This window comes from Ochotona curzoniae, unplaced genomic scaffold, assembly GCF_017591425.1.
Source record: "Ochotona curzoniae isolate NIBS_2020 unplaced genomic scaffold, NIBS_Ocur_1.0 contig_1, whole genome shotgun sequence".
Classification (NCBI taxonomy): Eukaryota; Metazoa; Chordata; class Mammalia; order Lagomorpha; family Ochotonidae; genus Ochotona; species Ochotona curzoniae.
Genome location: NW_024464918.1, coordinates 13,468,384 through 13,493,938, shown reverse-complemented (window position 1 = coordinate 13,493,938; position 25,555 = coordinate 13,468,384). Strand labels below are relative to the sequence as shown.

Below are 25,555 nucleotides of genomic sequence, written 5' to 3'. Positions count from 1 at the left end.
GCTCCGGCCACTGCATCCATTTGGGGAGTGAACCAGAAGATGGAAGATCTTTCTCTATCTCTTCTCTTCTCTATATCTGACTCTGCAATAAAAATGAAACTTTTTTTTTTTTAAAAAAGTGTCTAGGTTCAATTCCCAGCTCTAATTTCTGGTTCCAGCTACTGCAGACCCTAGCAAGTAGCAGTAACATCTTAAGCAATTAATTCCCTACCATCTATGTGGCCGACCTGGATTCAAGTTCCTAGCTCCTGGCTTTGGGTTGGCCCTGTCCCACCCTTTGCAGGCATTTGGGGAGTAAATCAGTTTGGGATGTCACTTTAATTCTTTCAACTTCTGCTACTGCTCATGCCAAGCATGATGTCAAAGCTGTAACATCTGGATCTGTGAGGGTAGTGCTGCACTTCCTGTCATCTTCACTGTTGTCAAGTGAAGCTGTGTTCTACTCAACACCGAAAACAGAGACCTTCTTTGTTTTCTGTCACTCAAATGAGAGACCTCTCTCAACAACAAAGCATAAACACATAGGAACAGGCTGTGAAAGGCTTGGGGCTTCACAATGAGACAGACATCATGATGTCTGCTGCAGCACAGGCTGTTGGACTTCCAGTCGAGCTTAGCGGAAAAACACTAAGAGAGCTTACCTTGTTTTCACCACCAAGTCTAAGCATAGGAACATACCTGAGTGAAAACTGAGCATCACCCCAGACACTGATTCTGAATGATAATGTCCATTGAGAAAACTCATTTTGAACACATACCAGTGCCTCAGCATCTTAATGGTACTCACAGAAAAGGAAATGACCTACGTTCATGTAAAATAGGGTCACATTCTTACCTGGAGATTTGATGACCAGCATAGAGGAGCAGGGCAGTCAAAAAATAGAGATAAAGCTGAACCAGGTGCTGCCTGGGCAACGTGAGCAGCACAACACTTAAGATATAACCTGTTTAAAAAAAAAAAAAAAGATATAACCTGGCACAGACATTGAGAGAGAAATCAAACACGAGTCTTCCTTAGAATCCCAATTAATCACACTAATAGAAACAGCTTGGAATAAATTATTTTCCAACTAGTTTTCAACAAGTTCTGAGGTTGTCTGTTACAGTGCAATAGTAAATTCAGCCTATCACTCTAGGATTTCTATTGAATATATAAAGCAGTGGAAGAACTGAGTGTATTAATGTCAATTTCTACGGGTGTCCCATTCACTTAATTAAAGATCCTATTTCCAGAGTTGGTGTGTGGTGTAGCCAGTTAAGTAGCTACCTGGAAGGCTGGCATTGCACATGGGCACTGGTACAGGGAACTGGTACAAGTTCTGGTTGACCCACTTCTAATCCAGCTCCCTGCTAATGTGCCTAGGGAAGCAGCAAGAGAAGGTCCAACTACTTGGGCCCCTGCCACCCACATGGGAAACCCAGACCCAAATGAAGCTCCTGACCCAGCCTGACCCAGCCTGAGCCAGCCCCAACCACTGGAGCCACTTGAGAAGTGAACCAACAGATAGATGGAAGATCTATCTCTAACTGTCTCTCAAATAATGTTTTTTTTAAAGATCTTATTTCTCCAACTCCTGAAAACACTCTATTTTCTATATTGTCAATCATTCCCTTGACAAGGGTACCTTTGTTGCAAAGGATGCATAGAGCTCTTCAATTAAAAAAAAATCTTTTATACTGATTTTCCTTTTTCTTACCACCTGCTTTGTTTATTCTATCTGGCCTCATGACTCTATTTCCTCCTTTATTCTCTACAGTCTACAAAACCTTTATAAGCCTCCTACACTCTCCTACGCTAAAAAAACCTGAAGTCAGCAATTGCACACTTGTCAAATCCAGAACACTTGGGTCTCCGTGGTCCCCCATGACGTAACCACCCTCAGAACAATGTTTACTCTTCAGCTTGTGACATGGATTTCCTCTTACCCTAACTTCCCCCAGCCTCTACTAGCTATGCACCTTCCTAAGCAAACACAGGAAACTCAAAGGGATAAAAGGGAGTGACTGCTGACTTCCAGGTATCTTCTGAGTGGAAGGCTGAAAGGGGTTTCCAAAGGTCCTGTAAACTGTAGATGAATGGCTGCTTAAGTTTAACTTGGCCCTCAAAGGATGAGCAATTTCTTACAAGGCATTCCTACACTAGGCAAAGTGAACAGCAGAAACCAAAACCACATATTCACAAAGGATGCTCTTTGTGGATGGTAAATTCTGTAGGCCAGACTAGAATTGAGTGCTAACAGAAAAGATAAAAACAATGTAGAATGGACTAATGATTCTCCATTTAGATACTTGTTTAGGTAAATTTAGATAAATTCAACCACATTAAAAAAAAAAAAGATGTTTGCATGTCAAAATCTCAAGGTGAATCAGAGAACTGAAACTAGGAAAAATATTTTCAATCCTTAACAAAGGGTTAATTTCCCTAACGTATCCCAAATTCCTGCAAATTATTAAAAAAAAAAAAAAGCATATACCATAGAAAGCTGAGTGAGATGTGGGGTGAGAATTCTCCCAAGAAATACAATTTTTCTTAACACACAAATAAGTTAAATCTTGTATAGTGATGGCATAACAGACTACTATCATCCAGATGTGAAGATACAATGCAATATGCATCCCTACTTCCAAATCAAAGATGGACTCTCAAACTGTTGGACATACCTAGACAATGGGATGCTGGACTGATACTGTACCATCAATGTCGGTGCACACTTAAATAAGAAACTGATGGAATTATGACTCCTTATGAAGGACTATACTATTGTAATAACATGGGTAAATCAGCTGGGTATGGGAATTGGGGAGGGAGGGTTGTATTCCAGACCCTATAGAATTGTACCATAAAATTAAAAAAAAAAAAAAAAGATAGTAAGTTAACTCTTGCTCATAAAAGAGGAACCAAACCAAAACTACACCAATTTAAAAATCAATGTTTTATTTACTAGAAATACAAGTTTGATCATGAACTATTGTGAAAAAATGTAGGATTTCTATAACACTCAAACACTGTAGAGATACAAAATGCTGAAACCCTACAAAGAATGATACGTATCAACATCACAAATGTATATTCTCTCAAGCCTTTCAATTTCATTTCTAATAATTTAGCTTCAGGCTGTATCTGCACCTGCTGAAATTATGTCTACGCAGTCAGTACATCACTGTGCGAGCAGGACAGATGGCATCTATAATGTTCACAAGTCGATTTGCTACATCAATTACAGAAATGTCCTTAAGAGGATACTGCTACACCACTGGAAAACAGAACTGGGGACAGGGAGAAATGAGCCTTAATCTCTAACCAGAGTATTACGATTTGACAGAATGCAAAGCATCAACATAAAGCAGAGCACAAAACTTCACTAGTAGTGACGGCTCCACGGCACATAAGCAAGCACAATCAGGATTCAGAACTGTGTACATTTTGCAAGCATCTGAGCAGAAAAGGGAAAATACATATATATTTGCTTATGTAGACATAAAACATCTCTAGAATTCTAAGACAAAAATAATAGCTCCTGATTGGGACTAACTCTGAGAACCTGGTCTATGTGGAACACAGAAGATACTTCTCACTATACTTCTTCATAAAATTAAAAATACAGCTTTTTTTTTAAATGAATCTAAGTGTAAAATTCTGCAAAATGCCTCACTGCATAGCTACTACATAATTTTTTGACAGAGATTACTCCCACTGCAAACTGTTCAAGCTGAAAATATCCACTCGTGTTAATCACCGAGGTTCCTCTCCTAGGCGTGGACTGAGTGTTTAAGAAAGCTCAGCTCAGCTGACTTCCCAGCATGACAGGCCCAAGAAGAACTCAACCGGACCAGAACCCTCGCCATCCCTAATCTGGAGCTGTTCTCAGAAGTATTTCAATTTATTCAGAAGTAATATATGATTAGCACATTTTTTAAAATCACAGGGTGAATTATTTTGCTGATTAAGGTAAAAATCTTTGCCAAGTGCCCAAGTGTTCCACAACTGACTAGTATTACTTTCCATAAACTAACACACAAAGCCTTTAATAAAGGGCTGAGAATTATAGTGTTTTGCAACATAAAGGAACCTTCTCATTACACAGACGTTCCCAAGGTGGTGCCAGCTACAGGAGATGAGCTTAGTGAGCCCATTTTGTCACTTGTGCAGAGCTTTTTCAGCCACAGCACTATTCTCACGGTGGCTTTCCTGGTGCTTTTAGCAGCTAAACTGTGGAGCCCAGAAAGTCCCACCATAGATTAAAATGCATTCCACAGACACAAAAGCCTTCACAGTTTTATGAATGGTGTGCTTTGTGACGGGAAATTCTAATAAAAATATTATTAATACCCATGATAAAATACCCTTCAGATCACAACAGCAATGATAAAAAATATATTGTGAAACTCACTAAATACAAACTAAAAACTAACCTAAAACTTAGGAACCTAAAACTTAGGATCATGACTTTTATTCAGGAGGGATTTTATTTTTCTCATGTCTGTATTTCCCTATTCTTTCATCATTATTTTTACTACTAACAATTATTATTCTAGGAGTATTTTTTAAGAAAGAAAATATTTTGTTTCATTTACCACATTTCATTTAATTGAAATGAACATTTTTAGCTTCAACAGATATTAACATTTTAGTTTCTCTCAGGAAACAATAAATATTGCATTTTGAAGACCTTATCTTCTGTGGCAGGCATGCGGCACTGTGCTTAAACTGTCATTTAGGATGCCCATCTCCTATCTCAGAATGCCTGTATTCAAGTCTTGATGCCACTCCCAATCGTACTTATTTGCTAATGCACCCTAGCAGGCTGTGGGGCTTGCCACCCACATGGGAGATCTGGAGTTAAGTCCGGCTCAGGTTCAGGGGTGGTGGGGATCTGAAGAGAGAATCAAGTGAATGGGAGCAGGCGCTCTCTCTTTCAGCCTTTCAAAGACAACAACAAATATTTGAATTACTATCACACTCTAAAACAAGAATAAATGAAAGTCAAATGTCTGGAGAATAATTTTTCATAACTTACATTTTATCATACTGAAACCCAAAAATGTCTTCTTGTCTTCCACTTTTACATAATAAAATAAATCTCAAGACCACCTGCCATGCTCTTATTCTAATAATTTCATGCCACAGTAAGACACATAGAACAAGAATTAAGACTAATAAATACTTATCAATATTTCCTTAGGAGTTCTAACTAAACCTCACTTTTGCACAATTCAAAAATATACAAAGACATAAATCAGAATGCTCACCATAAGGCCAGAAAATGTGATGGAGCCACTTACCTACATAATGCATATTAAGAGCCAAATACTTATACTGGAAAAGGGGGTTGTTGTTGAGGCTACTTCTTTGGATCTGCTGGAAAAAGGAGCTGACATCCCATCGGTACAGGACATCCAACAGCATGATGCTGGGTACCCGCAGGGCAACATTTAACACTGCCTCCAGTTTCTCCTTTGCAGCCATGTTTTGTCTTTGTTTGTCTATTTTTTGTTTTCTTGGAGCAGACCTAAAATTCAGAAGACACAGCATGTAAAAATAAGTCAATAGAAACGGTTTTTAGATATCACCTCATAAATGTACCTGTTAGGTCATACACTACGCAATAACCATTCAAACACATAAAACTCCTTAGCCATATCTATTATTTTTAGGGGTTTATAACATCAGTCTTGCATTGTTTTCACAATGTTACTTTGAAGACTGCCCAACTCTATAATCCTTATTAATTATGCAATTCTCAAAATTTATTAAAACAAAACAAAACAAAAAAAATCCTAACTCCAAATACAGACAATTAGCAACACAACACCCAGTAAGGGCCTGGCATAGTAGCCTAGCGGCTAAAGTCCTTGCCTTGCATCCATCTGCCTGGATCCAGTTGGTTCATATCCCAATTGCTCCACTTTCCAACCAGCTCCCTGCTTGTGGCCTGGGAAAGCAGTCGAGGATGGCCCAAAGCCTTGGGACCCTGCACCCATGTGGGAGACCCAGAAGAAACTGGCTCTTTGGATTGGCCCAGCTCTGGCTGTTGTAGTCACTTGGGGAGTGAACCAGAGGGTGGAAGATCCTTCTCTTTGTCTTTCTTCCTCTCTGTTCATCTGACTTTCCAGTAAAACCAAATATTTAAGACAACAACAACAACAAATATCCAGTAAGAATACTGTGCTTTGGAGTCACCTTGATTCCACGTGCTCCTCAGGAGCAGCAGGCAGCTTCAGGGGCCTGCTGGGGGTCCTTCTGTCCCCCCCCCCCCCCCGCCAGCTGGTGGCAGCAGAGGTGGCTCCAGACTAGACAGCCCATTTGCCAAAGGCACTGTATGAAGCCCTTGGACTGCCAGGTAGCATCACATTCTAGGGACTTAGGCATGTAGGTTACATGGGGTATGGGTTATGGCACAAGTGAGGCTGAGCGGGGGACCTCAGGGTTCATGTCCATAAGAGAAATGACTACTGTGGGACATCAATTGACAAGGCCACTGTACTTTTAGGTAAGTGAGAGTGCTGAGTCTAAGCAATTTGGAGGGGAAATGGGAAGCCTTTAAAGGTCAGCCTAAAGCACCAGCACACACGGGAGACCTGAGCTGTGGTAGTTAGCGTCAACCATCACCTAGCACCATTCTCTGGAACACTCTAAAGCCAAGGCCAGGGCCTACCAGACAGGGCAAGATCACGGTAACCACCTGTGAGAGTTTGATCAGGGGAAGGGTGAAGTTAGGATAGGTCAAGATAATAACTAACATGTGAGAGAATCAGGTCTTGTGGCAGAATCTGTGGGGGATAAGTGGGCTCACCCCTGCGGAACGACAATCTTCGCTGGCACGCCCAGTAACTGTGGATGGGAACAGGCCTGGCTAGGAGACTAAGGGGGCACACCAGCTGGGTTGGGAATCCCACTGGTGAACATGAGAGCCGGATTGAGTGCAGTACGCTGGGCTGGCCACAGCTACAGCCTCCCTTGGTGCGAGTATGGACTGGAACTGGAAAACAGCAGGCTGCACTATACTCCAGCACCCACTGGTACCCATGAGTGCCAGAGTGGGTGAAGAACGGGCTGGGCTGGGTCTTGACTCCTGCTGAACCATGTGAAAGCTGTGTCTGGGCACAGACCAGGGGTGCCTAGGCTGCAATACCCAACAGTAAGAACCAGAATGGGTGTGGGCCAGTTGAGCAAGGCCACCGTTCCTGCCAGGGCATGTGGGCCTCCAGTCAGGTTGGACAAAACCAACCTGGGCAAAGGGTCCACTGGTGTGCACGAGATCTGCCACTTGGAGGAGACCCAACAGAGGAACCTGGTAATCTCCTCTGTAGGGATGCAGTCCATGCAGGTGAATGCAAAAACCAAGTTAAGGAGCAGCGCAGACCATGCCAGGTTATAGTACCCACTGGCACACATGTGGGTCAGGTCTGGGGACAGACCAGGCTGGCTAGTTCACAACATCCACTGGCAGGTCTGGAAATCTGGACAGGGTGTAGGATAGGTCAGGTCAGGTCATAATGCCAGCCAGCTCACATTGGGGATATCGAGGTGCAGAGAGCCATGCCAGCCTGGGGTCTTGGGAGCCAGGTTTGTGAACCACAACGGGCAGGGGGTCTGGCAGGGCTCGGGTCACCAGGCCTGGGTCTTAGGACCTGCCAGCTCAGTGGGTGTCAAATTTGTGAACCCTGGGGACAGGCGATCTGGTGGGGTTCAGGTCTCCTGGCCTGGTCCTGTGGCCCACCTATGAGGTGGGTACTGGGTTTGTGAGCCCTGAGGCAGGGATCCAGCATGGCCCGGAACTGGAGGCCTACGTGCGAGGTGGGTACCAGGTTTGTGAGCCCTGGGGGAGAGGGATCTGGCAGGACTTGGGTCACCTGGCCCTGGTCCTTGGATCTGCCTGTGAGCAAAAAAGGCAGAGCAGTGGACACAGACCCTGAAGCACATGAAGAATTTGACAGCTCATTTGGTACTGTAGCAGAGGAAGGAGAACAGAGCAAATTGGATAACTACCCCAGCATACAAAGACAGCAAAAATCTGGATGAATGGAAACTTGAGGTGGACTACGTCAGTCAATAGACATCGGGACGGTTGCCTCACTGGTGGATCAGCAAAATCAACCACATTTCAGAACTATCCAAGCCACTTGGTCAGAACCCTCAGAACATGAGAAATAGAGAATTTGGAAACAATGATTTCACCCAGCTTTCCCTATCCCTCAATCCTTCCCACCCTGGTCAACCATGTAATCATCATCAGAAATTAAAATTAACAAAATAATAATACTGTACTCATACCCAATTAATTTGAAAAGTTCATTCCTATAAAACTACTTGAGATATATGTGACGCTTGAAAAAGAAGGGATATTTTGAGTACTTATTATACTGAAAACAAGCTATTCAGTAAAAATTTGCAAACTTCAGCATCTTAGTCTATTCTTTCTCTTTACAACAAAACTAAAGTACTAAATTTACAATTCAGAGAACCCAACTATCATATGGTAATATTACTTGCAATGGTGTTACATTAAATTATTGAACTTAGTTTAAGTCTCATAAATTTCCTTCAAAGTAGAAAAATAATGTTCATCCAATTCTCCTGCTGATACACAAACACATACAGACATGCAGGAAGCCAGACACTGAGTCTGTAAGATCTCTGCTTAGACATTGATGCGTACGACAAAGAGGAAAAAGAGAGAAAAAGGAAGGAAATAAAAGGCATTTATCAGGATATCCTGAATAATCCACTCCTTAAGAGGACAATTCAGTGCAATATTGCGTTATATGGAGGAGCTGCAAACTAATCCGAGGAATCATGAGAACAGAGCAAACAGAAGTAGGAAAGGACAATTTAAAGAGTAAAGATCATTCTGGACTGTTGACTCTGACAATTTCCTTTTGAGAATTTTGCTGAGAAAGCTAAACTCATTTCTAGCTTTGGCAGTAATTTCAAACCTTATGGGACAAATGAAAACATTTATTTCTAAAGAAAATTATAGTGAAAGAACTGCTATGCTATGGATAGAAATTCATATTTCCATTTTACCCCCCAATGTGCATAACTTAGATGAAAGAGTTAAAAGTCAAAGAAAGAGGCTGGCATGCCATGTGGGTGCCAGCTCAAGACCCAGCTGTCCTACTCCTGACCGAGGCTCCTTGCTGATATGCCAGGGAAACCAGCACAAGATGGCAGAGTGTGGGGGCCTTGGTACTCACATGGGAGACCAAGAAGCAGCTCCGCACTCCTGCTTTGCCCGACAAGTCCTGGTTCTTGTGTCCATTTGGGGAGTGAACTAGTGGATGGAAGATCTGTCTCTCCCTTTCACTCTATGTCTTTGCCTTTCAAACAAATCTTTTAAAAAAAGAATAACCAAAGGCCGCTCAGGTGTGTAGTAACTCAAGTGTTCCAGTGATCTTTTATCCCTCATCACCATGAACCACAGGTTGACATCTAATAGTAATGTAGAATCACCATTTTTTAAGATTTAATTTTTATTGGAAAGGCAGATTTACACAAAGAAAGAGAAACAGAGAGAAAGGCCTTCCATGTTGTTTATTTCCCAAATGGCTGCAATGGCCAGGGTGAGCCAATCCAAAGTCGGGGTCAGGAGCCTCCTCTGGGTCTCCCATGTGGGTGAAGAGTCCCAAGGCTTTGGGCCATCCTCCATTGCTTTCCCAGCCTACAAACAAGGAGCTGGATAGGAAGCGGAGCAGCCGGATCTTGAATTAGCACCCATTTGGGATACCAATCCTTGCGGGGGAGGATCAGCCATCACCCTGGGCCCCCAAATTAGCATTTTTTAAATATTTATTTTTATTGCAAAGTCAGATATACAGAGAGGAGGAGAGACAGAGAGGAAGATCTTCCGTCCGATAATTCACTTCCTAAGTGACTGCAGTGGCTGGTACTGTGCCAATACGAAGCCAGCAGCCAGGAACTTCCTCCAGGTCTCCCACGCGGGTGCAGGGTCTCAAGGCATTGGGCCATCTCAACTGCCTTCCTAGGCTACAAGCAGGGAGCTGGATGGGAAGAGGAGCTGCCAGGATTAGAATTGGTGCCCATATAGGATCCTGGCACATTCAAGGCAAGGACTTTAGCTGCTAGGCCATGGTGCTAGGCCCCAGAATTAACATTTTTATAAATACTGTACTTTGGATTATTTCAAATGAACAAGATTATTTAAATAATTTTCCTACAAAAGAAAAAAATTGTAAAAACCAAAACCAAACAGTTGAGTCTTGAAGCAAGAAAGTGCTAAAAAACAATTCATAAAGCTCAACTAAATTTCTCAAAGCTTTTGATATTATAGAACTCCTGTGTCCCACATCCTCAGATTCAACCAACCTTAGCCTGAAAATATTAGGAAAAAAACTCTGCACTGATCATGTACAGATTCTTCTAACTATTCACTAACAAAAATGTGTTAACAACTATTTCTACAGTATTACATTCTGTTGGTAGTTTAAGTAATTCAGAAGCAATATAAAGAATGCAGTAGGGTATACCCAATTACTACACCATTTGATTAGGGATCTGAACTTCCACAGAGCTGTGGTGATGGTTGACAGTGATAGTGGTGGTGATGATGGGGGTGAGGTATCATGAAACCAATTCCCTGAGGACACTGAGGGTGGCTGCATTCAAAAGAAAAGGAAAAAAATGTATATAATATTGAGAAGGAATACACTGAAATATATCAACATCTTATCAATATTCTGCCAAGTTTCTAGTGCCTTTGTGCATTATTTTATCATGATGGTAAAAAGTATAGCACCTAAGACATCTAGTTTACTTCAGGAAATAACTAGTTAGTGTGGTGGTCAAACAGGTAAGTCAACGCTCTCGTGAGAATTTATTTCAGAATGCATGAACAATATAATCTTCTCAACAAACCCACAGCCACATCTGAAAGCTAGCAGACACTGAGAAGACAGGATCACAACAGACTTTGTACTATGAAGAAAAAGTCATTATTTTTCCAAATTCTAGAATCCAAAATAAATCACTACACTTCTATTTTTAAGTAACAAAAGTTAGTATTTGTGATCTATGCTTATTTCATCTGACTTGGAAGCTTACTCTGGTTTTGATGTTTCCTTACTTTTAAATGTGTCCATTTTCATCATTTACTACGGCTCTTAGAGGGATAAAGAAAAACATTTTACAAATACACCTGCATTAGAAATTAAGAGGAAAAAAAAATCTCCCTAATCCTTACTAAAGATCACCTCTATTACAAAAGGTCATCAGAATAACACCTGTTCTCCCTTAATTTCTGCTCCCAACTCCTATATGAAATATAATCAAATTTAACAGGAAATCTTAGACCCCAAAGCTGTAAAGACAGAATAGCCAAAAAAAATGGACTTCGAAACTAAACAGCATGGTCAACTCAAGGCTAAAATGTTTTTAGGAAGAACCTTGGACAGAATAAAGCCTGATGAAACTACTGCTTGCCCAATGCTTCCCTTATTCTGCGCATGAGTGATATTTTGACAAGTCATTAGTAAGCTAGCCAAGGTTAAAGGAATGAAGGGAACAAACTTAAGAGGCAAGTCAAGGAAAAAAAATAACACATTTTTCAAAACTTTGTAATAGCGAATCTTTCCAAAGTATATAAGACAGGTGGAGACCATTACAAATAAATTCTGTACTCTACTGTGGGGTAGAATCAACTCCACACCAAACTGCCATCTTAAAAATTCTGAAATATCCATCTTATTTGCAGACCCCTGATATCATTCAAACACATCAAATCCCCATGTTATATACTAACTAGAGGGAAAAAAAGAAGCTTCTTTCCTAAAGAGATTATACCTCTATAATGTTCGGCTTGGACCTAATTCATCCAAGACATTGCTAGACATGTAATTGAGCACATTCTCAAGCCACAGGGCATTCAAAATTCTCTTGAAACCCAAACAATACAAAATTATCATAGGAAAAAACAGGAGAGCTGACTGCAGGAAAAATTTAAAGGTGTGACACATTGAAAACCAAATATATAAACTTGCACTATTTTACTTTCCATGCAACATCTTAAAATTCCTTTCTTGAACTACAAAAACAACTGGGAAAGTAAAACCCCCAAGTGAGGTCTCTCCCAATAATGTGAACTAAATGTGACTCAAAGATGCTTCTCAGAGGAAAATCTTTTTTTTTTTTTTTGAAAAAGACATTTCTTTCTAAAAGCCACAGGAAAAGTTCAACAAATACTAAACAAAAGCAAGACCTCAAGGATTTCAATATATGACTTTCCCAGGCAATGGGTACTTACAAAGAGTGTACAGATACAATGTTGCACAGTGTACCATTCGTAATTGTGGGAATACAAAAACAATTATCCTAAAGAGTAAGAACAGCATAGATTTAAAAATACATAGTAGGTCTCCGTTGGATAACTGCGTTTTTCCAAAAATGGGGGCGGGGGGGGAATCTGATATTACCAAAACTAAAACACATCTCCTAAACTTTTTAAAAAGGGAAAGCACAAATAAGAATGACATATAATTCAGCTTAAAAGCTATCTGCAACAATGTTTAAACAGTAAGCTACAGTTGGAAGTTTCTGTATCTTTGCCCCCACAACAACAACCAAAATAAATCAGCATTACTCTCCTATCTCTGTAGAAATCCGTTGTTTGGTTTTTCCAAACAAATTGGACCATCAAATGAGGCTTATCTTAAGACAGATTTTCAGACTGCCCATCTGGTGGGATGGTAAACTCTGGTGAAGTGGAAGAGAGTAAAGCTATGGCTAACATCCCAAGTCAACTCAGAATTGAGACACCAGGACCAAAAACGCACTTGTTACATAAGCACTGGCACGTTTTAAATACAGCTGGTCCTCCCCACTCCCACACCACGCACGCTAACTTTTTATGTACCTCACCTCCACATAAACTATTGGGAACTCATCAGCTCCAACACAGCCAAGACAGAGTCCACTCTGAATACAAGAGCTGTGTTTCAACTCCAGGAACAGAGAGAGGAAATAAAAGCAATGCTACCTCTGCCATGGGGCGCTCAGCCTGGGTCACGACTGCAGCACCGACAGCTCATCTTTTGGGCAGGATTCAAGACTCAGAACTGCACACTCCGTGCTTTAAAAAATGAAAAGACACAGAGTCCTCTCCTTTCCTTTCCGACTAGTTTCCTGTTTACCGCACACAGCGATGCAAAGCCATCCATTAATCTTTGATACCAGCTCACTGCAAAGGCCCCTTCCTCTCTCCCCGCACCTCCTCCCCCACGCCTGCTGATCTCAGATGCGTTTGAACTCTAGTAACCCCAACCCAACCCGCTTGCAGCCAGCAGGCAGCGCAGTGGCAGAGGCGGCAGCAGCAGCAGCCGCCCAGGGGCTAGGGGATTAAGCTCAGCAAACTCAGCCAGGAGAGGGGCCCGGGAGCTCCCCTCCCCTCCCGCCTCTCTGATGGTGCTAGTTTTGCTGCGCCACGCACCAAAAAGCTGGCAAAGAAAGATGTGGGTGAAGTTGATCGTTCTCAAACAGAAGGGGGCCCGAAGGGGTTTCGGGATGGGGGTCTTTCGGTGAGGAGAGCAAAACTAGAAGGGGAGGGCAGAGAAACGGCACGTGGGAGAGGAACCCACGAGGACAAAAAGGGATGAGCTTTGAGCCTTCGTGCTGTCAAGGGAGACTGACAGATGGGATGCAGAGGGACGGGTCCCCGTTCAGAAAAGGGTTTAAGTAGGCCCCTCTGTACTCCCAAACAGCCGCACGCCGTGAGAAAGCAGAGAGGCTGGGGCTGCACAGATCAAACAAGCGGAGGAGAGGCCAGACAGGGAGGAAAGCTGGGAAGCCAAGTGGACAAAGACGCATTGGAGGCAAAGTTGGATAGGGAAACTGGAGAAAAGCAACTGGGTAGGGGGTTAGCTCTGGAGGGGGGCTTGGAAGGAGCCTAGAAACTGGGCGGTGTGGGGAGAGCCGCAAGTACGGGCATCTCAGGAATGCGCGGGGCATCCCCAGGCCCAGGAGGGAGGGAGAGAGGGATGGAGGGCGGGGAGGAGGCGGCGGCCCACAGGCCCGGGAGCTGGAGAAGGGGGTTCTGCATGGGGCCTCGGGAGGAGGGCGCACAGAGCGAGCTCGAGGGTGTGTGTGGGGAGGGGGGCGCCCACTGGGGTTGGCGGGGTGGAGGGAGGAACTGGAGCCGATGGAGAGGGGATGTGGATTCCGCCCAGCCTGGTGAGAAAAGAGGGAGGGAGGGAGGAAGGGGCGAGGAGGAGAGGAGTGATGGGGGAGGGGAGCGAGGATGTGGGAAGAGGATGATGAGGAGCGCGAGGATGGAGAGGGGCTGGGTGGCCGGGCGGCGTGATCACCTGAGGCTGCGGCCTCCCTCCCTGCGGTGCGGCGCGGCTCTGCGGGCGGACGAGCTCCGCAACTCCCCGGCTCTCTCGCCCGCCTCCCGTTCTCCTCTGGCGGCGGCGGCGGCGGCGGGGTCCCGGACGGCGCGGCTCACAGTGGCGGCTCCTCCGCGCCGGGCCTTGGTTGTTGCGTCTTGAGAGGCGGAGGCAGCGGCGGCGGCAGCGGCCCGGTGCGTGCGGTCACCATCGTCCGCGGAGGCAGGCGCTCGCCGGCCGAGCCCCTCAGCAGCCGGCAGCAGCGGCGGCGGCGGCGGCGGCGGCGACAGCCATGGCTTCTCAGGCTCTCTTTCCTCCCGCCCCCGGCGCTCTGCGGCGGCGGCCGGGCCCGGCTCCCGCGCTCTGCGCCTGCGCGCGGCCCCGCCAGCGCGGCGCGCCCCGCCTCCGCCCGGCGCGCGCGCCCGCGCTCACTCACAATCGCGCCCGCTGGTGCTTCCCGCGCCGCCCGCGCTGCGTGGGCGGGAGACGCAAGCTTGAGGGACGGGTGGGTGGCACAGCCTCTCGGGCGGCCGTGGAGAGGCGTGCCGAGGCGACAGCTGCCCCGCGCACTGTGACACTCGCCATTCTGACACACGCGCGCCCTCGCACCTCTGAGCACCCCGAGCCGCACGCGCTCACACCCACACTTCACCTGCCGGGAGCACGTGGGAGACGAGGAGAGGCAGTAGCAGGGATGAGAGAATTTTGTCAGCTCCCTCACCGGCTGGACTACAGTGCCGTCTCCGAGTGGGCTGCAACCTCTGTGGAAGGAGTGAGTGGACCAAGCAAGGCCTTAGCTGAATGCTCACTGCGTGTCTTTATGTTATTTTTTATTCTCTGTATTTAGTTCATTGATTTTAATGTGGTAGAAAATAGACCCCGGATGGCTGGTTGGTTCTTACACACACACACACACACACACACACACACACACACTGAGGTTAAAAGGTTACTGGACGCAGTCACCTCCCGTTTGCTGTGTGCAGTCTCTGGTGCTGAAGTTGCTGTTCTGACTTTAACTTGGACAGATGTCAACACCTTTTGGGGCCAGAGCTATCTCCTACAATGCATAGCTTGAAGCATGTGTGTGGACAGAACGGTCCAACCGTGTCACTGGGGCTGAGCCTTGGCCTTCCAGGCCTTCCAGGGACTTTTTCCCAGGTCCCTGCTGCCCTGCATCTCAGGGCATCCCAACTATCTAAGCCCCTACCTCGTTCCTGGTTACCGGTTTGGTTAGCTGTTGAGCGACTTGGTTGCTATTAGAAACTGCCCTTGGATGTCCTGCGTGCCTCTGCACACTGAAGACGCATGTCCAGTCCTGGGTGAGATATTGCAATGGGGCTGACTGCCTCATTCTGAGAAGGGGAAGCCTCAGCTTCTGCGAGTACGAGTGAAATCAACATTGTGAGCTTGGTATCTGTGTGGAGAGCCCTCCTCAGAGGGTCCAGTCTCTGGCCTCCATGGTTTTGTTTTTGGTTATTTTGTTTGAAAGGCAGAAAGAGAGAGAGATTGGTTTTCCATCCTCTCCTTCACTCACAAAAGGCCCACCGGGCTTGAGTTAGGCCATAGCCAGGGGCCTGAAACTCTATCCAGGTTTCCCACTGTGTGGCAGACCCGTGTATGAGCTCTCACCTACTGCTTGCCAGGGTGATCTTTAGGAAATTGGAATGAAAGAAGGAAAGAAGGAAAGAAGGAAAGAAGGAAAGAAAGAAAGAAAGAAAGAAAGAAAGAAAGAAAGAAAGAAAGAAAGAAAGAAAGAAAGAAAGAAAGAAAGAAAGAAAGAAAGAAATTTTAAAAAAATAAGAAATTGGAATCTAAATCTGAAGCAGGACTCAAACCCAGTTCCAAGTGCCCACTCCCTTGCCTGTGCACTTTAAGTGGCTTACCTCTCAATTCTGAGCTCCTTATCATGCTAAAGGTGTAGAAAGCAAGCTCTTTGTAAACATGCAATCCCTGCAGGCATCATTCAGCTATGTGTAACGTAGCTTGTTTCTGCTGGCTTGATAGCTCTATAGGAGACAAGTTTTTAAAAATTTCAAGGGATTGTGGTTGTAGCTCTGCATATGGTCCCTTCACTCCGGTGTATCAGATTGCTTTAGGATAATCATTAAGCCTGTCACCTCTCAGGAGGACTCTCCTTATATAGCCTGTTAAGTAAAAAATTACAGAGGTTGTAAGAATAATGACTGCAGTAGGAAGCTGTCCAAGATAGCAAAGGCCCTGTCCCTTGTTCCCTCCCTGCTTTAACTGTTTTATTACTGATCTGGTCAAGAGAAATAAGACCAAGCAATTACAAAATAGTCAAATATCTTGAAAGCAGTGCTTAAGCTATTATTGCTGGATGTGTTTTATTTGAATGGCATAAGGGCCTACCTACATCTTGTATCATCTTTCCTTCTTGAGAGGAGTGAAAAATGGCTTCAATGCCAGAAATACGATTCTCATTGTTAAGTACTCTGGACTTGTAAAAGCAGGAAAAAAAAAAGTCACATGTCTTTTAAGCTCTGAATTTATAGCAGCTGCCTGTAAATGCTGAGGTTCCAAACAAGTAAATTGCTCTGGTAATGAAAGGGTTACTGTTGTTATAGTGTGGTTAATCTAGTTCTGGGAAAGCTCCACCTTGCCAGAGGCCAGGGACCCAAATCAAACTGAAAGAAAACCGAAGAAACAAAGAAGCCAAATGGGATGGGAGAGCAGGCAACTCAACACTCAGGTACTTGAAAAAGTTTGTGGAGTGAACTGAACCAGCAGGTGGAATGCAAGATCTCCATATTTTTCTTTCCTTCTTTTCTCTTCTTTCTGCCCTTCTTCATCAGCTTGCCTGACAAATAATTAAATCTTTTGTTTAAAAGTTCATGAAACATGTAAAAGATATGTTTATTTCAATGGGAAATATATGTTCTGAAAAAGGTTACTAAGTTTAAAAAGTGTTACATGAAAGTAAAAAAAATCTTTTAATTCTATTTTTCACAGACTTTTTCAAGTTCCATATTGAATGAGAACCATCACAACTTAGAGGAACAAATTCCTTTCTAGAGACACCCAAGCCCACCCAAATCAGGAAGAGCCAGGAGCTGATGTGTTGTAACAACTGGGAATAAACTGAAGGCACAGATGCAGTTGCTTAGTCATAAAAGGAACTCAGTTTAGGGTGCTGAAAGCAAAGAAGTAGAAAAGTAGTTTCTGAATATGGAATGGCAAATCACTCAAGAATCTAAAGGTTAGGGTGTTTGTTCAAAGTCCGTGGGCATTTGGGAGAAGACCAGGGAGGTCTGACAACATAGGTATGTATTTTTGTCTTTTTCACTTGTTCATTTCTTTTTGTTTGTCCCCAAGCTGCCACAGTGGCCAGAACTGAGCAGATCTGAAGCCAGGAGATTCTTCAGGCCTCCCATACAGGTGCAGGGTCCCAAGGCTTTGGGCCATCCTCCACTGCTTTCCCAGGCCACAAACAGGAAACAGGGCCGCTGGAATTAGAACCGGCACCTATATAGGATCCCAACACGTGCAAGGCGAGGACTTTAGCTGCTAGGCCACTGTGCTGGGCCCTCTATAGGGTTTTAATGAAAAATGAGTGAAATGCTACATAGTAATATTAGCATACACAGTAAGTCTTGGATAAATATTATTTGTTGCCATCTTAGCTTAGTTGTTAGGTTGGCAACTTTTATTGTGTTACAAAGTCAAATAGAGAAGAAATTATAACTTCCCATTCATAAGTGTTACCAAAAAATACATAAATGAACTTACGCAAGAGTGCCCTGGCAGGCAGCAAATGATATCTGAAGTGCTTGGGTCCCTGCCAGGTGGAGTACCTGGCTCCTGTTTCAGTCTAATCCAGCCCTGACTTTTGCAAGCATTTGAGGAGGAATGAACCAGCAGATGGAAAGCACTTCTGTTTAATTGCATGTACATAGCTGGTGGTAAACATATGTTTCATAGGTAACTGAAGCGAAAGTTACATAGTTTTAATACCAAAATGAATTTATCTATTTTTACTTTATAAAAATTACCCACGACAACAGGAGTTGGAAGAATAGAAAGACAATAAGTTTTGGTGGGGAGGGGGGATTTTTCAGATTTTCCTGAATGCATTTTTTATTTCCCTAAATATTGTTTAGAAGAATTTTGGATGTATAGAAAATGATGATATTGTAACTAATACTGATACACACACCATCTAGATCCAATAATTGTTAATATTTTAATATATACCATATCTGTGTATGCATGTCTTTTACTAATCTGAGTGTATACAGGACATCAATAAATTGAATCTCTAAATACTCTAGCCTTCCTCTTCTAAGCATAAAAACTTTCTCTGATTGAATAATATGCTCACACCTGAATAGATGAAGTGTAATTTCCTAAGTTTCCTTTCACCCATTCAGTACTCAGATTTTCTCCTATTATAAAAGTATCTTTTGCTGAGAGATATTTATACCCAATGAAGATCATGTCAAGTTTCACTCATTGTCTTGGTTGAGATGTCTGACAAGCCAGTGTCACTTTTAATCAATCTGAGTACTTGGGACTGTTTTCAGTCTCTTAACATCAGCAGAAAAATACTTTTTTCCCCCATTTTTTTGGTTTGTTTTGTTTTGTGTCAGATTTAAGCTCCACTTGTAGATTTGAACCTACCTGCTTTGTTTTTGTTCCAATTTAGCGTCATGTAGAGAGTAGTTTAAAATTGTGTTTTGCTTTTCGTGCATGATGATACACAGCTAAGTAGAGCGGATATTGGTAGTCACAGACATTTGTTAGTTGCCTCTCCATTACTATTCTTTATCTATGTATTTATTTTTATTGGAAAGTCAGATATACAGACAGGAAGAGAGACAGAAAGATCCATCTGCTGATTCGCTCCCCAAGAGGCCACAACACATTCACTTTTTCCTTCTCTCACTTGACTTTCAGGGCTGAGATGCACCAGAGAATTCATTCTTTTATTGTGTGAGAAGCTGAGCCAGGTCTCAAACTCAGCTACTATGCTCTGCTTCTCATTGCAGCTTGTTGCTAATGTGCTCCCCAAGAGGCAGCAGGTGATGGCTTAAGTACTCCAACCCCTGCCACCTATGTGGAAACTCAGACTGAAATCACTAGCCCTCAGGATTTGGGAAGTAAAACAAAAGGGAAATTATGTCTTTTTTTCCTACTTTTCAAATAAAATTTTTTTTAAAAAAATTTTAATTGATGTACAAAAGTTTCCTGAAAGATTTCAAAAATTCTAATTGACTTTTTAAATAAAAGACAACATGAAAAAAATGAAGGTTAGAAGATCTGTTTCTTTCTTTCTGTGAGCTTATTATCCCTTTTTGTGTGTTATATATGTATATTTCTCCCAAAATATAAAAACAGCCCTAATTGACTTTAAAAAAATTAAGTAAATGAAATATAAATACTTAAATAAGTCACAGTACAACCTGTATTTACTGGTTAAACAAGCTTGTTTTCTTTTATATGAATAAAGCTCTAGAACTGTGGGTCTAGCTAGGAGCAGAATTACAGAATAAAAAGTGAATCTTCTGATGCATATCAGCCCTGAAAGTCGAGAGAAAAAAGGGAAAAGTGAAATGTGTTTGACCTTTTGCCTTTGAATCTCTTTGCCTCTGTGATATTTTTGGTGCTTGCTTGATTTGTTAATGACCTGAGATTGTGGAGGTGCACTGCTGGGCTCACTAAGGCCTTGCACACCTCTTGCTATGGGTTTGTGTTTGCTGTTTCATCCTGGATGTCTGAGCAGGTGGCCATGGTGAGGCCTAAGAACACATGTGCTTTCTGAGGCACATAGGCTCCCAGCTGCTGGGCAGAGTGAAGCCCTGTGTGACCCAATCTATCTTCTGTGGCCGTCTTTGCCTCCAGGCTGTGCCGAGAAGGGCCAAGTCTTCCAGGTAGTATCTTAACCGAGGTTAGTCTTGCTCTTCTTTTTTTTTTTTTAAAGATTCATTTTTATTATTTTTTATTGGAAAGGCGGATATACAGAGAGGAGAGACAGAGAGGAAGATCTTCTGTCCGATGATTCACTCCCCAAGTGAGCCGCAACAGCCAATACTATGCCGATCCGAAGCCAGGAGACTCTTCCGGGTCTCCCACGCGGGTGCAGTGTCCCAAAGCTTTGGGCCGTCCTCGACTGCTTTCCCAGGCCACAGGCAGGGAGCTGGAAGGGAAGCGGGGCTGCCGGGATTAGAACCAGCGCCCATATGGGATCCCGGGTGTGCAAGGCGAGGACTTAACCACTTGCGCCACCGCGCCGGGCCCAAGTCTTGCTCTTCTTAAACATCCTGAGACCTCACCGATGCTGAGGACCCAGGCCTACTTGGTGACAAGAGGAGAGCTTGGTTCCGAATCTTAAGAAAGCAAAAAAATAGCTTATGATGGCAGTGTTGTTTTAAAAAAGCAATACAAACATTACTGGCTAAGTAATAATTAGGAAAATATAAATAACATACATGTTTATAAATGAGCTTTTATTGTTTCAAAATTTTTTTCAGTAACTTGAAATCCTGGGGCATGTTAATTAACACCTATCAACTATTTGAGCCATTTGGAAATATTAAAATACTAAAATATTGGGTTTTTTTAGTTCTTTTTTTTAACTGGAAAGGCAGATCAGATTTATGGAGAGAAAGAGACAGAGAAGAACATCTCTTATCTACTGGTTCACTCCCCAAGTGGCTGCAAGGGCCGTAGTGGAGCCGACGTGAAGCCAGGAGCATCATCCAAGGCTTTGGACTTTTGGGCTGTCCTCTTCTGCTCTTCCAGGCCACAAGCAGGGAGTTGGATGGGAAGTGGAACAACTAGGATGTAAACTGGCACCCGTAAGGGGTCCAAGTGCTTGCAAGGTAAGGATTGGCCTTTGAACCATCATGCCAGGCCCTAAAATATTAATTAGTAAACATAAATATACTTTGGCATCTTGATTTTTTTTCTTTTGTTAGCAAAAAAGTTAAATATATTTGAGTTTGTTCATAAACATGAAAACTTGTATTTGAGTAAAGGAAAGAAAGAAAATAGGAAAAGAAAGAAGAAAATACAAGAATGAACCTGTGACCTAGTTACTGTATATGAATCCTGATGTAAGCCTCACCTAAAACCAGCCTGCCCACTTTCATATTCTTAAGTGTACCGGCTGAATAATTACCTTTATGACTTATTCTGGTGAGTTGTCTTTGTGTTAATACAGCCTGAAGAAACACAAGGCATTCAGTCTTTTCAGATTGCTCGCCACTCATTCCCAGGAGTCACGTAATGCAATGGAAATAAGGAGTAAGTAATGAAAACAGAAAAATGATGTTATGTACATAAAAACACAATTGTACAACTTAACATCCTGTTGCAATACACAGCTCCTTAGTAAATATCTGTAAATAGAACCTTGTCAACACTCCAGAAGTCTCTAGAATGCCATTTTTAATTGCAGCTGTTTCGTGAACCCCAAAGGCAAATGTTTCCTTACTTACATGTTGTCTCTTCCTTCTTTGTTTAACCATCTAGGTATTAATCTCTATACACTTCAGTTTGGCTTTGCCTGTTCTTGAATGTAATATAAATCAAATCCAATGTCAAATATTTATTTTGAATAGATTTTTCCACTTAATGTTATAATTCAGTTGTGTTCTTGTGTGAAGCTAAAATTTGTTCATTTTTGTTGCTGTATATGAATACAACCTTTCTATAGTCATTCTGATCTTTATGAACATTAATTTTATGAACACTAAAGTCCCGTTTGGAATTGTTAGGAATCATGATGCTATCCACAGTTTGGTGCTTATTGGTAAATTACTCTTGAAGAGAATTGTTAACCCATAAGGGGTGCATCTCTTCAACTTGGATTACTCCAAACTGTTTTCCATAGTGTCCATTAACAGTATATACCTTCAGTAGCTATCTTTGTGAGTTTCTGGTGTTCTCAATTCTAGCATTGTAAATCCTCTTAATTTTTACCTTGTATTTCTCAAATTGCTAGTGAGATTGACTACTTTTGTATACGTTTATTAGTCTTTTAAATTTCCTCTTTTGTAAACTTCTCAAATCTCTTACCCAATTTTCTCTTGGGCTGGTGGTCTTTTTCTTTCTGCTTTCTTTCTTTCTTTTTTTTTTTTAAGATTTAAGATTTATTTTTTTATTACAAAGTCAGATACACAGAGAGGAGGAGAGATAGAGAGGAAGATCTTCTGTCCGATGATTCACTCCCCAAGTGAGCGCAATGGCCGATGCTATGCCGATCCGAAGCCAGGAGCCAGGAACCTCCTCCCAGGTCTCCCACAGGATGCAGGGTCCCAAAGCTTTGGGCCATCCTCGACTGCTTTCCCAGGCCACAAGCAGGAAACTGGACGGGAAGTGGAGCAGCTGGGATTAGAACCAGCGCCCATATGGGATCCCTGTGCGTTCAAGGTGAGGACTTTAGCCACTAGGCCACGCTGCCGGGCCCTTATGTTAGATTTTGATTAATTCTTAGGAGTTCTTGATCCTGAGTATTTCTTATCTCCTGGAGCATGAGACAGACAACAATCGTATGAGTTGGCCATAGAAGTAATGTGAAAGGCCTGGTGTGATGACTCAGTAGCTTAATCCTCACCTTGCAAGTGCCAGGATCCCACGTGAGCAACGATTCGTGTCCTAGCTGCTCTACTTCTCATCCAGCTCCCTGTTTTATGGCCTGGGAAAGCAGTGGGGGCTTTGCACCCTTGTGGAACACCCAAAAGAAGCTCTTGGCTCTTGGCTCCTGGCTTCAGATGGGCTCAGCTCTGGCTGTTACACCTGTCTGAGGAGTGAACCAGCAGATGGAAGATCTTTCTCTCTGTATCTCTTTCTCTCTGCTAATCTGCCCTTCCAATAAAAATAAATAAATCTTAAAAAAAAAAAAACAGTAATGGGAGTTGGCTGTGAAAGAAGTGAGCAAAGGTTGCCATGAAAACACACATGTGGGGTGAGGATGAGCCAACTGTATGGGGCCATAGGGTGGTGAGAAGGGAGAGGCCTTGCTGGTATAAAAATAGTACAGAGGAGTGAGATAAGAGAGCATAGGGTGAAGCCAAGGCAGGGTTAGGGTGCCATCACAGCCAAGAGCTGTGATGAAGCCTGATGATTTCCCGATAGAAAAAAATTACAAAGAGAATGAGGAATGTAAGCAAACTGGTTCCAGACTCTTAGAGTGCTTTAACCAGATGAGGATGTGGAAAGAAATATCTTTACAGGAAACTTGCTGCTGGCCCAACATGAAATCATGCTACTTCCCTCTTCTCCAGCCCTTGGGACCATTCACAGTGGTTAAGCTGTATTCTCTGTTCAGGGCTAGTGCATGATGTCCAGCTTAGTGAAAGCAAAAGCCTGTGTCTGAAGAGAAAGGTTACCTTGGCCTTGATGAAGACCAATAGACTCTGTCGGAGGAAGAGGAGCCTGCAGATGTGGCACACAGAAAGAGGACTGCCACTGTTGGTTAAAGTCTAATGCAATAGGACTAAGCAGAAGGGCAGAGAGACATATGGTCACATATGATCACCAAGAACACAGATGAATTCACAAAGATTCTAGTTATTAGAACTAATGGTATTCAAGAAAGTTACGGAAGACTGTTAGCTTCTTGACACCACTGGTGAGTTGTGAAAATCCTGCCAGCTTCTTCCAGTTGACACATCAGTAGTGGCACAGTGCCAGTTGTTTAGATGTTGTATAAATAATATATGTATGTTGTATGTTCTTTTTTTTAGCAATTTTAAAAAAGATTTATTTTTTATTAGAAAGGCAGATCTGATTTGCAGAGAGAAGAAAAGACAGATTTTGCTTCCACAAGTTCACTCCCCAAATGGCTGTCCTGGCTGGAGCTGAGTCAATCCGAAGCCGGGAGCCAGGAGTCTCCCATGCAGATGCAGGGGTCCAAGGCTTTGTTCCATCTTCCACTGCTTTCCCAGGCAACAAGCAGGCAGCTGGTTGGGAAGTGAAGAAGCCGAAACACAAACTGGCAACTATATGGGGTTCCAGCACTTACATAAGGTGAGGATTTGGCCACTGAACCATTGTGCTGGGTCCTGTTTGTTCTACAGTGGGGAAGCCACCCATGTACTCTGCCTGTTAGGACCACTTCATAGTCGCTGCGTAGAGGAGCTTCATGGAGCAATAAAAAAAAAAATAATAATAAGCAATGCTAGGGACCCTTTCAAAAATTCTGGCACTTTCTACTGTGTATCTCCTCAAACAACTGCTATTTCTCATACAAGAGTATGCCTTAGGAGACAGGAAAGTTTGGCTAGCTTCCAGATCCAGAGAACTTGAAGGCCATGAGCAACCTGGGCTGCCTTGGGTGGTTTCCACCCAGATGGAGTATGATGTAGCTATGGGTTCATAAGGAGGACTGAGTAGGAAGACAGAACAGAAATCAGCCACAGGGCTTTATCCACAGATGGAGAGAACTCTCTTTTTTGAATGAATGAAGATGGAAGCACTGAATTAAAATCTCAGCTAGTCTGTTATTTCTGACTTAAAATGAGTAGGACTGCCCATTAACTAAGAGTTCTTGGTATCTGTCCAAGTTTCTAGTGGAACTCAGGAGAAAAATTATAATTTCTGAGCAAAATGTTAAGAGATAGTGGGTGCAAAAATCAGGTTACATTTCGATTACATCACAAATCATACTGGCTGCTCCAGAGTCAAGTACATGCAAGAAACTGTAGGCAATAGCATTTTGATTGAATTTCAGGTACTCAGGAAAAGGATAGGGAAAGAAGAGGCAAGCTTCAGTCTGTTCAGGAGCTGAGAAAAACTTTTCATGCCACGCTAAGGAGTTTGTATTTTGACAAGAATTGGAAATAGGCAGAGGACTCTTTACAGCAGAGTAGCGTATTTGAGCATCACTGTGTTCCAAGTCCTGCACTAGGTGGTTTACATTGGTTTATGTTTAATTCTCACAGAAAATCCGTGAAACAGATTGTTTATCTGTCCTGAACCAAGTCACTAGCCTGGAGTCACACAGCTCGTCAGGATCTACTCAGACCGGTCTGACTCATACTGTACCTGCTTTCTGTCACATGACAGAGGGGTGAGGAGTTTCTTCCTCACAGACCACATCTCTGAGTAAAACTCAAAACCTCATTCCCACGGGTCTGTCTTCTTTAATAAGCAAATTGTTAGGTCTTTACCCCCAAGTAGTTTTATCGACAGAAAGGGCTTTAACACTTAAGGAATCTTTGGGGTCTCTACATAAGGTCACAAACCAAGAAAC

At 43.1% G+C, this 25,555-nt stretch overlaps 1 protein-coding gene across 3 annotated transcripts in view; it reads right to left on the bottom strand.

Moving 5' to 3' along the window:
• The window catches only part of RNF145 (ring finger protein 145), a 41,990-nt gene extending 27,355 nt beyond the window's left edge, over positions 1-14,635 (bottom strand). Inside the window, exons 1-3 of one of the 3 annotated variants that reach the window (XM_040987209.1) lie at positions 14,317-14,635; positions 5,284-5,510; positions 836-944 (exon numbers count right to left, since the gene is read on the bottom strand). In XM_040987209.1, coding sequence (XP_040843143.1) covers positions 836-944; positions 5,284-5,467 — 293 coding nt within the window. In that variant the 5' untranslated portion in view covers positions 5,468-5,510; positions 14,317-14,635. Of the gene's footprint in view, positions 1-835; positions 945-5,283; positions 5,838-12,135; positions 12,614-14,316 lie in introns of those variants that run through there. The other 2 variants (XM_040987130.1, XM_040987040.1) reach the window with 2 other exon arrangements.
• Positions 14,636-25,555: the final 10,920 nt, after the last annotated feature.